The following is an 11,059-nucleotide window of genomic DNA, read 5'->3' as shown; positions in this document are numbered from 1 at the left end:
TTATTATTGATATATATATATTGAAGCAAATTAAAAACACATTATTTTAGTTAAGTTGAATCAAATAACCGTAAGTATTAGAAAGAGAAATATTTTAATATATAATTTTTACCGTTTCTTAAATAAAATGTTTGTACAGCGGCTTTGTTATGCGAGCACGAACATGACAATGTTTACAACAGAAAAAAAATGTATTTCTCTATTTTCTATTTTTAATAATTGATTTTTTGACTATTTTGACAGTAATGAGAAATCTGTCAAACCCACTGAAAGTGATTTAAAAATAGTATTCAAAACTATGTCATTACACGTTGTAGCAATAAAACCAAATTAGATGCAACGAAATCATTCCAAATTTAGTTATAATGACTTATTACTGTTTTATATGTATTTTATGAAATCTGAAGATATTTTTATATTCCATTTATTCATATTCAAATGAATAAACTTAAAAACCCTACGGATGAATATTAATTTTTTTTCTTCTGGTAATTAACTAATCATAATAAAATTATTAATGAGTAAATATTGTAACCCAGACATATTTTATAATTACTAAATTTCTAAATTGCTTAAACCAAAAATTACTGAACATATGATTAAAATTCTAACTAAAGCACTTTTTGCATAACACCTGGTTGTACAGTGGCAACAACACAGCGACATTGTGCCCTGACCGATTTTAAACCGTAGTCTAGTACATATGAAAGAGACCACCAACTTTTCTTTGGACTGCGAAAATTTAAAAACTAGAATATATAAAGAGGAATGATTTGTAGTGTACTGAAATTCATTTTCATTATTTTAAGATGTTTTATTAAAATCTTTCTCATTGAATTTTTATATAAATTTAATTTTTCTTTTTTGCTTAATATTTAGTGCCCACACCGAAGTGTAACAAAAAAAAACAAGTTCTTTACCAAAGTCTATAGCTGATATGGCACCACTGTTGTAAAAGATCATATATTATAGGTCTATTTCACGAGCAATTCGTATCAATTTTGAGTAACACTGTATATACACAAGTGCGTTACACTAGCAAATTTTCGAGTAAATGAGAGCATCTAAGAGAGCGTAACATCCCTGTCGATATCCCTGAAAATGCTACACAGACTTTATTCGTACATTTTATTTCAAGTAAAATTTGTGTGATGTGTGAATCAGCTGTTTTGATTTGAATTTTAATTTTTGTATTTTTTTTTGTGCGGCACTGGTGTTCTCACCAAATTTTACACAAAGCTATTTCATGAAAATTTGTGTAAAAAGCGTAATTTGTCACTTTATTTGTGTTACGCTCTCAGTTTGTACTTTACTTGTGTTGTACTTGAGTTTTACTACGAGTAGCTCTTGGAATAGACCTATTATGTTTTTACAATTACAAACCTTTCATTTGTGTACAAAACTGAACGCAAACTTTATATTAATATAAATACTTATTGAAAAATCACAAATTAAAATAAATATCAAATTAAAAGCAATGTTAACAATGTACGAAATTTTAAAGTTTTCTTTTACAATAAAACTAATTACAGTTGAAAACATTAAAAATTATAAACTTATTTGCAACTAATAAGTTGAATAATTAAATATACTTTTTAATCATAATTTCTTAAAAATTTCTATACATATTTAAAATATTTATATTTTACAATATTTTTGTGTATTTTTAAAATATTTCCTTTCCATAATTACATACAACTTTAACATATGACTAGAATATTCGTTAACAATACAATAGATTGCTTGCTTATGACTTTGGTGAACATTTTTTTGCAGTTCTGTGTACAAATTAAAGACTTTAGGAAGAGATTTGTTTTTTGCCCCACTTTGGAGCGATTCAAAGTTACAACTTTGTGTAACTTGAAAACCTTTTCGAATGTACACTGTAGTTATTTTGCTATATGATTAATATATTAATATTTTTATGTTACTTTTTAGTCTCTAAGAAAGTATTTATTGTTTGCCATATTCAAGTCTGTTTGATTTTTGTTTGATGAATTGATTTACATCACGCACTTTAAAGTCTGTCAAACTGTGTTTGTAAGTGTAGGCAGTGCATAATATATAAAAAGTAAAGCCGTGAGTTAGAAAGATTTCGCATCGCTTTAAAAATTTGCTAATTGACGTACAATAGGTTTAATAAATTGCAGTAAAAGTAATAAATAAAAAAAAGCGAAAGCATCCGGTATAGCCGGCAAAAATATTGTATAAAAATGGAGTCGCAAAGCAATAGTAAGTTAAAAGTCTCAATTTGCATTTAGTGAGGTTATATATATGAAATATTTTTCTAATATTAAAAACTTTTGCAAATTTCAGTACTAACTCAGCCATTTATTGCACCAGAAGTTGTTAAGGAAATATCTGATCAAGGAGAAAATGGAGACGAGTTGAAAGAGAAAAATGGTAACCTCAGTCGTTCACATAGTGTTGAAAAAGACCTTGACACCTCAAAAGAAACACGTTCAAGCATCTCACGCTCAAGATCGAGGTCTCGTAGTAGTGAGCACACTTCAGCAGTAAATACTTCTGTTGAAACTGAGGAAATTCAACAGAATATAACTAAAAGTCGTAGTAATTCGCCTGTAATAGAGAAGACTATACGAAGCCCAAGTCCATCGGTTATACGTCGTAGCCGCAGTCGTTCAAAAAATAGATCATCACATAGCCGCTCCAGAAGTAGAAATTCTCGCAGTCGTTCTGCATCAGGCTCAATACATCATAGCAAAAGTAGAAGTCGGTCGAGAAGCAAAAATTCTCGCAGTCGTTCGCCATCGGGTTCAGTGCATCGTAGTAAGAGCAGAAGTCGCTCCAAATCTGTTGTACGTAAAAGTCGTAGCCACTCTAGAAGTAGAAGTCGTTCACGCTCAGGTTCTAGACATTCTAGTTCACGAAGTCGCTCAAGATCAGGTTCAAGACGTTCACATAGTGGTTCGCGCAGTCGGTCTGGTTCTAGACGTTCTCGAAGTAGTACACGTAGTCATTCTGGCTCTAGACGTTCACGTAGTGGTAGTGGTAGTAGAAGTCGTAGTGGTAGTCGTAGCCATTCACGAAGCAGATCCCGTTCAGGTTCACGGCGTTCTAAAAGTGGTAGCCGAAGTCGATCAAGAAGTGGCTCAAGGAGATCTCATAGTGCTAGTCGCAGTCGTTCTAGGTCTGGTTCAAGACGATCACGTAGTCATTCTCGTAGTCGTAGTGGCTCAAAACGTCGCTCACGTTCCATATCCAGACGTTCTCGCAGTGGTTCACGTAGTCGTTCTAAATCAAAACAAAGAAAAAGTGGATCGCGTTCCCGCTCTCGTTCACTTTCTGGTGCTCGTAGTGTATCACCTAATCGCAATCGTTCTCGTTCAAAATCAAGATCTAGATCAGCTTCGGTTGCTTCCAATAAAGGCAAAAAACGAAATGTATTGAGTGACTCTGAAGGTAAACAATTCTTTTAAACTAATTTAAGAAATTCTTATGACTTTGTTTCTCAATTAGATGAAGGACAGTCCAGTTTCAATAAACGTCCCAAAATAACTGATACTGATGAAGAAGATGAGGAACAAACTGAAAACAAAGCAAGTGAAAATGACAAACCAAAAGAAAAACGCATTGGTGATGAAAGTTCCGATGATGAAAACATCCCTATATCTAATGACAGAGAGTAAGTATATTTTTTACTAATATATACATATTGTTATAAATATAATTGCGATAAATTTTTAGAAACGACAATTTTGTTTCCGACTTCGATGCAATGTTACTACGTAAAAAGGAAGAGAAAAAAGTACGTCGTCGCAAACGCGATATAGATCTTATAAATGATAATGATGATTTGATTGATCAACTGATTATGAATATGAAATCCGCTTCGGATGAAGATCGTCAATTAAATTTAGATGGAAGACCTGCAACAAAAAAAATTGCTATGTTAAAACAAGTTATGTCTCAACTGATTAAGAAGGATCTACAGTTGGCATTTTTAGAGCATAATGTACTCAACGTGCTGACGGATTGGTTAGCACCATTACCAAATAAAAGTTTACCATGTTTGCAGATACGAGAAAGTATTTTAAAATTACTCTCAGACGTAAGTCGCTGAATCCTATTATAAATTGAAAATTCAATTTTAATTTATTCTTATAGTTTCCTACCATTGACAAGAGCTATTTGAAACAATCGGGCATTGGCAAAGCTGTAATGTACCTTTACAAACATCCAAAGGAAACAAAGCAGAATCGAGATCGTGCTGGTCGTTTAATATCAGAATGGGCGCGCCCGATTTTCAATTTAAGTTGTGATTTTAAGGCTATGTCTAAAGAGGAACGCCAAGAACGTGATTTAGCACAAATGCCAAACCGTCGCAAGTCTCCTGAACCTCAACCCTCAACTTCCACAAAAAAGAAAGGACTAAGTTCAGCTTTTGCTTCTGACGAAAAAGTATTACGACCTGGTGATCCTGGTTGGATTGGACGAGCTCGTGTTCCATTGCCATCGAATAAAGACTATGTTGTACGACCAAAGTCAACTGTCGAAGGAGAAATTTCTACAGTAAGTCCGATTACTACATCATCTTTAATTCATTTTTTTTAAATTTTTTTTTGTTGTTTTTCACAGAATAACAAGCGAAAGCCTAATCGATTTGAAAAGCACATGAAAAAATTCCTTGATGCTAAACGTTTAAAGCAATCAAAACGAGCTGTTGAAATTTCTATTGAAGGCCGAAAAATGGCATTATAAATGCTCAAATTTTTTTTTAATTTAGAATTATTTATTTTAAGATTAATGTTTAACTATTGTAGCTAAATAAATGTGTGTGTGGTTACTTTTAAATAAAGCAATACAAGTGTCCACCTCTAGTAAATACATATACAGGCCTATATTTATAAGTACTCACACCATTTACTTAGGAATGAATGATGTTTATAATGTTATTTCTGAAAGGGTCTTTATACTCTACAATATGTTTTAGATGTATTTTGCCCTAGACGTCGCAGTAAGTATTCCTATATTATTATATACATATATTTATCTTCATGAAAGCTTATAAATTTATTGCACTCAATGTAAATTACTAAAATATATATCTAAATATATGTGTCTAAAGACTTAGTGCTGATTACTATTAGAACTTCTTTCTTTTATTTGATGTATAAATTTAGTTAGAGAAGTGTTCATCTATATCATATTTTGTAACGATTCTTCAAAAAACATTACGTTCTTTCGTGAAATGTCACTTTCACTGCTATCAGAAGACCCTGAGAAAATTTAAGAACTTAATGACGGGGTTTTACACTACTTAAGATAAATTCATTAGTGAAATATTTCGTCTGTGAATTACTGTTGAAAAAATAATTGAACTAAAATTCATTTTAGGAATTTAATCAAATTGCAATATCTTAATGAAAATTTAGAATATCCAAAAACTTCTTAACACTTATCAATATCGCAAAAGGTGACATAAGTTTCCAGGCTTTGAAAAATTGTTTCACAACAATATTGATTCAGAAGGATTCAGAAGGAACGGAGCTTGCTGTATATATATTGTATGCTATGTAGCTTTTTACATCTGATATCAATTTCTGCTATAATTATCTATATTTCCACTTCCGTATTCTAATTAATTTATCTCTAAATTGGTAGGTAAGTACTGTTGGGTCTTAAATCACTAATGGAATATTGTTTTTCCGTGACATCAACATTTAGCACCACTGATTTAGTAAATATTTGATTACATTTTGAACTGCCATTTGTTATAACCGGTAAAGTGCAGAACTTTGTTGTAATAACACAGGCAACACTGATAAATCGCACAATTGGGTGCAGGAAATAATCTCACACATCAATAAATGACATTCTATCCTATTGTACTTAATGAAATTTTATTCAATCATGTTTCTTTCTGCATCAATTTAGGCAGCGGAATAATACATCGAATTTATGGTAGAGTAGAGACAAACGAAATGAATGTTAGTTCTAAGCTTAACTCCAATATAAATGATGAGCGGTCGGTGATTATAGATAACAAGTGGCTTCAAGTTGTAATCATGCCCAATACCTACATACAAGTTAGGTAGGTCAGAAATAAACGGATTTTCAAAGCCATCGAAGAAATCCTTCAGTAAGAAATATAATAATTATTGTAAAGTTACAAATAAAATTAAATATAAAAAATTCAATGGATTTATTTTATAATTTCGCAAAACCTTAACACCATATTATTTTTTATAATAAAAAAGTATTACATTGTTTGAATATATGTATATATTTTGATAATTTAGTTGTAATAATATAAACTGCAAGCATGTGTATAAGCACTTCATTCAAAGATTAATGAGTATATGATTTAAACTATTAAATAGCAATTTTAATTTTGTATTATTAAAATTAATAAATTTGTTAATACTTCAAATTCTTTTAGAGCAAAATAAACATAATCTTCTTCATTTGTTTACTCCATTAAAAGATCATATCAAATATGCTTTACTAGTTACTCATTACTGAGCTGCTATTTCTCCAACTTTTATGTACACTCTGGAGTTAAGAGCATGAGAAGTTGGCTCTTTTTTCTCAGCAGTATTGGTAACAGTGTTGACATAAGTGTATTCCATACTAAAACCTAAGATGACATCATCGCCTTGTTTAAGTGTTTCATCAGGGGTGAAATTTAAGCGTATGGATACTTTGTTTGCCTTGCGCCAAGTAATAAATCTGAAATATCGATATATGTAAATAATATTATTGTCTCTAAGTTAATTGTTATTTTAACTTACTTTGGTTCTTCCTTTTGCCCTGGGATGACTTCATCAAATTCTTTTGAATCATCACGTAAGTTTATAACAAATGAAGAATCCAACATTTCCAATTTAGAATTGGACTGGAATCGCACCATACGAGGTTCCTCATTCAAAGAGGTTTGTCGAGATAATGTGGTTATTGATTTATTGGGGTCACTTGTATTTATCAGTGAAGTATCCTTAACGTTGCAAGCATTTTTAAGTGCTTCAATTAATTTCATTTCTTCTTCTACAGTAGGTAAATCCATTATAGCTATTTTCATATCATGCATAGTTGGATTTGTTAACTTAAGTATTACAGAATTTGATTTGCCTTGTAGTAGTGGCTGTTCGCAACGCACTAATAGCACATCAGGCACATGGTAATTAGCAAATAATTGTATACGATATTTGATGGAAGTAGGATGATATTCGGGTTTAATGACATTATGCTCACATTGGCGACAGCGCAAAGAGCGCTTAATCCAAAGACAACGTCGTTGAGGATAGAGCTTATTAACAGAAATTGGTTGATCAGCTGGTTGAAAGTGCCGTTGTTCGATTGTGGTAACTATATAACAATACATAATATTTTAATTTAAAGTTGCATGTTTTATAATTGTATGGCTTACTATTTTTAAGATTAAGTTTTTGAGTAAAAATACTGGCCGGCAACTCTCCCACATCTTCTGAAGCGACTGATGGCGCAATATTAACTGGTTTTGCTTTCTGAGTGGTTTTGTCAGACCAACCAATTTGCCGGCGTATCATTGATACAGTTAAACCTGTACGATCCTACAAAAGGTAAAAACCCATTAATATGTTTTTTGTAGTATAAAATATAATTAATAGTAACCGTCAAACTTGGAAACTTATGCGCTTTTGGTGTTTTTCGACGCATATATTCTTGCTTCTCCTGTTTGTCTTGTAACACAACAGCTTGATAATATTCTAACAAAGAATTAAATCTGGTTCTGTATGAACATTCACTATCAGGCCAAGCACCAGTTGCTAAAAACAACTAAATGTTATATTTTACATTAATAAATGAACAAAGTTTCCGTACCAACTGATTGATCTGGTATACCAGCATCGCGTGATGTCCAGCGACAAGCTAAACAAGATAAATAGTACATTTTTTTAGTAACCACTTTTGTTGGGTCACTTTCTCCTTCTTTAGAGGCATCATCCAGTTTTCTATACAAAAATACAATAAAATAAAAAATTTGTTTTTAATAAAAAAAATTTTTAAACTACTTCACTACTGTTGTAGCGCGTGCCGACAAAGTATGCTGGCAGCTGGGACAATCAAAACAATTTGTACAGCAATTTTTTTTGTGTCTAGCCTCCGAAGAAGGTATATTTTCCAAACAATTAGAACAGAAATGAGAATCTACCTATAATTACACATAGTTCAAATCCTTATATAGGAACATTTACCAACGATTACTCACTTCGTGGCAAACACAAAAACCACACCTCAGCTTCAAACAGTGACGACAGAAGAATAATTTATAAATTGGATTTAAAATGCCACAGGAACATACATAGTTCACAACACTTTCTTGCATAAAATTAGCCATTTTCAGCACTAGTGCAGAAATTTACTTTGTTTAAGAAATGATATCACAATCGACCAGCCAAATATCTTTTTTTGTTGTCAAAAATTATATTTGACATATAGCAGCTGGGCGCAACGTACTGTCTCATTCTGGCATAACAACCCTGTAATGCTCACCTGGTTGACTACAATAAAAACAAAAAAAACAATGAAGTAAACCAGTATTTTTGACAGGTAAAACAGTTTCTTTTTTAAAAGCGCGGCATCGTTTCAAGGATTTGTACTTTGCTACCAAGCAGGTTATGTGAATAGATTAAAATGGATAAATCTAAAATCGAGAACCTTATAGATTTAAGTGACGTGCAAAATTTAGAAAATGAATCCACACCGGCTAACAATATTGCATTTGAACCGGTATGTTTACTATCATCTCAGTGTTTGGAGCGACGCGAGAGTTTCGATAACAATCCATTTGATCATGCACAAAAACTAGCCCGCAGACTTGATGATCCCTTTGAGATTGTTGAAAAGGAAGCGTGTATGAAGGTAATATAATATAGTAATAAAAGTGATGAAAATCTATAAAAATTAACTGACAATCTATTGTAACAGGCACGTAATTCTATTTTAACAAATGCCGAAGTCAAAATGGGTAAACTGCTTTCGCTTAGTGATGATAATTTGTTGGACGATGATGATGCTGACGCTGACGATATGGGTAAAAAGGCCAACAAATGTAGAAATTTTCTTCATTTTAGCGATGAAATAAATAGTCCTGATTCTACTTGTACACAAATAGCATCGTCAACGCCAAATCAAAATGTAGAAAACAGTTCCGATACAGCTAGCAGCGCAGAAAGCAATAAAAACGCAAGAAAAAACAAAAAATACTTGGATCAAAGAAAGCGTTTGCTTAAGTATAGTTTAACCAATTCCACATCTACTACACCAGTTAGTCATAAGGAAAATTCAGATCAGTTGGAAAATAAAAATAGCGATAGTCATTTTACAGCTGCTTTAAACAAAGCAGCGAAATCATGTGAAATGATATTTACTGAATCACCATTAAAATTCGTTGATGATCTGATGTTTGAAGAGCCACCGAATCTTATTGATTCAGAGAAAGATTTCGAAGCAGATTTGGAAATGCTTCAGATTCCTATGCTAAGTCAATTACCTTCTCCTGCAAAAGTCTCAGACTTGCCCATAATAGAGAGTGCACGTTTAATAAAACCACAAATTTCACCAGACACAAGTGTACACGGTGATATAGAAACAATACGAAAAAAACTTAAAGCAACACATGGTGATGATGCTGACAAAGAACAGGATATCACAAAGTTGATACAAGATCTTAAAAAAGTAATTAGCAACAGTAATGATGTTGATGAACAAAAAAAATCGGAAGTTAATATGTTGCTAGAAACGCTGAGGGGTACGTGGACTTCAGACAAAAATGATTTGAAACCTGCTAAAGAAGAGAAGGATACAAGTATTGGTTTTTCAGCTCCACCTTTAAAGAGGCAGGGCACTTTCGATATGGAAGTCGAACAGGTATTATTTATTTTTTATTTGAAAGTTGAAACCCTTAAAGCTTAAATATAAATTCGTTTTAACTTTTTACAGTCCTTGAATTCAATTAAAAATGACGATTCTACAAACACTGACAATAACATATATATGCCATCAGGAAAAGTGATGCAAGAACACGTACGGCCTCCACAGCCCATACCTGACATTATGATAAATTCATCAGGTACATTTGATGGAGAAACTTCTGATGAAAAAAGAGATTTATTTCTTCCAGAAGTTGATCCATTATATCCGTCCACACATTCATCACCAGCACAATCAGATATCAGTGATTTACTTGAACAATTAGGAAAGGTCCTGGGGAATCAGTTAGCTTTAAGTGATGATTCCGGCAACGCTAGTAATGGTAATGTTGGAGCTGCTGCTATAAATCCAACATTTATAGTCGTTATGAATACGCCACAAACTAACATGCAGGAATTGTCGCCTGGAGCCGTAAAAACTCGTCGGCGTTCACAGTCATTGTCATTACATGATAAAATAAAAGTTTTACAGATTCCCATGCAGACAGCAGTGCCAGTGATAAACAATCAACTTTCACCTACAACTCCAGACAGTGTAGGTTTTAAAACACCGACACGTATGAGAGCACGACGAAATTCTTACTCAAGTGGAACACCGCATACGCCCTTAAATACAGTAAATGACAGGCGTAAGAGTTGGTAAGTTTAAAAAAATAATTTGCGCTTTAAAATGTTTATTAATTTTTTTTTTTTTGGTTAGCGTATCTGATACAATAACAAAAATTACAAATAATTTACGAACACCACAAAGATTAGAAACGCATCATGAAACGCAACCAAAAGTTATGATTAATCCTATGCCACAATGTAATATGTTTGCCTATAAGCCAGATTTGAAAAAGAAGCCTAAACCAGGCATTTCAAGTGGTTCGATAATGAAATCAAATGTTCCACTTAAAGCAACCATACCAGTGAAAAAAGTTGCACCAATGCTAAAGCCTTCACCACCTGGTACCATGGCTAATAGTAAACACAACTTAAACAGTTCCATACAATTTCTGAATAAACCTGGTAAACCATCACACACGAGTACGCCAATGTCTACAACTACTACTGCTTTAAATACTTCACCTCGGTATTTAGATAAACCGCGGTATTCATACCAACCAACTACACCAACAAGA

At 32.6% G+C, this 11,059-nt stretch overlaps 3 protein-coding genes across 3 annotated transcripts in view; 2 read left to right on the top strand and 1 right to left on the bottom strand.

The window, feature by feature from the left end:
* The first annotated feature begins 1,973 nt into the window (after positions 1-1,973).
* LOC119672453 (IWS1-like protein) lies at positions 1,974-4,850 on the top strand. Its single transcript, XM_038083507.1, has 6 exons — positions 1,974-2,232; positions 2,317-3,423; positions 3,481-3,646; positions 3,709-4,072; positions 4,129-4,533; positions 4,600-4,850. The coding sequence occupies exons 1-6, from the start codon at positions 2,214-2,216 to the stop codon at positions 4,720-4,722; spliced, it is 2,184 nt and encodes a 727-aa protein (XP_037939435.1). The 5' UTR covers positions 1,974-2,213; the 3' UTR covers positions 4,723-4,850.
* A 1,419-nt stretch (positions 4,851-6,269) lies between these two features.
* On the bottom strand, positions 6,270-8,431 carry LOC119672450 (dynactin subunit 4-like). The gene is made up of 7 exons (XM_038083503.1): positions 8,213-8,431; positions 8,016-8,155; positions 7,825-7,955; positions 7,615-7,769; positions 7,391-7,553; positions 6,756-7,329; positions 6,270-6,693 (listed from the first exon to the last, which is right to left on the bottom strand). Exons 1-7 carry the CDS (start codon positions 8,339-8,341, stop codon positions 6,480-6,482), a joined length of 1,506 nt encoding a protein of 501 aa, XP_037939431.1. The 5' UTR covers positions 8,342-8,431; the 3' UTR covers positions 6,270-6,479.
* A 206-nt stretch (positions 8,432-8,637) lies between these two features.
* LOC119667552 overlaps positions 8,638-11,059 on the top strand; it is a 4,602-nt gene continuing 2,180 nt past the window's right edge. The window contains exons 1-4 of the mRNA XM_038076856.1: positions 8,638-8,865; positions 8,932-9,873; positions 9,946-10,574; positions 10,636-11,028. Coding sequence (XP_037932784.1) covers positions 8,638-8,865; positions 8,932-9,873; positions 9,946-10,574; positions 10,636-11,028 — 2,192 coding nt within the window. The remainder of the gene's footprint in view (positions 8,866-8,931; positions 9,874-9,945; positions 10,575-10,635; positions 11,029-11,059) is intronic.

This window comes from Teleopsis dalmanni, chromosome 1, assembly GCF_002237135.1.
Source record: "Teleopsis dalmanni isolate 2A chromosome 1, ASM223713v2, whole genome shotgun sequence".
Taxonomy (NCBI): domain Eukaryota; kingdom Metazoa; phylum Arthropoda; class Insecta; order Diptera; family Diopsidae; genus Teleopsis; species Teleopsis dalmanni.
Note: the sequence above shows the minus strand (reverse complement) of the source record. Positions and strands in the feature narration are given on the sequence as shown.

Coding starts and splice junctions, on each gene's coding strand:
- LOC119672453 (XM_038083507.1), top strand. Junction 3,647..3,708: donor CCTATATCTAATGACAGAGA/GTAAGTATATTT, acceptor ATAAATTTTTAG/AAACGACAATTTTGTTTCCG. Junction 4,534..4,599: donor TCGAAGGAGAAATTTCTACA/GTAAGTCCGATT, acceptor TGTTTTTCACAG/AATAACAAGCGAAAGCCTAA.
- LOC119672450 (XM_038083503.1), bottom strand. CDS start 8,341: ATGGCTAATTTTATGCAAGAAAGTGTTGTGAACTATGTATGTTCCTGT. Junction 8,156..8,212: donor GTTTTTGTGTTTGCCACGAA/GTGAGTAATCGT, acceptor GTGTAATTATAG/GTAGATTCTCATTTCTGTTC. Junction 7,770..7,824: donor TATACCAGATCAATCAGTTG/GTACGGAAACTT, acceptor AGTTGTTTTTAG/CAACTGGTGCTTGGCCTGAT.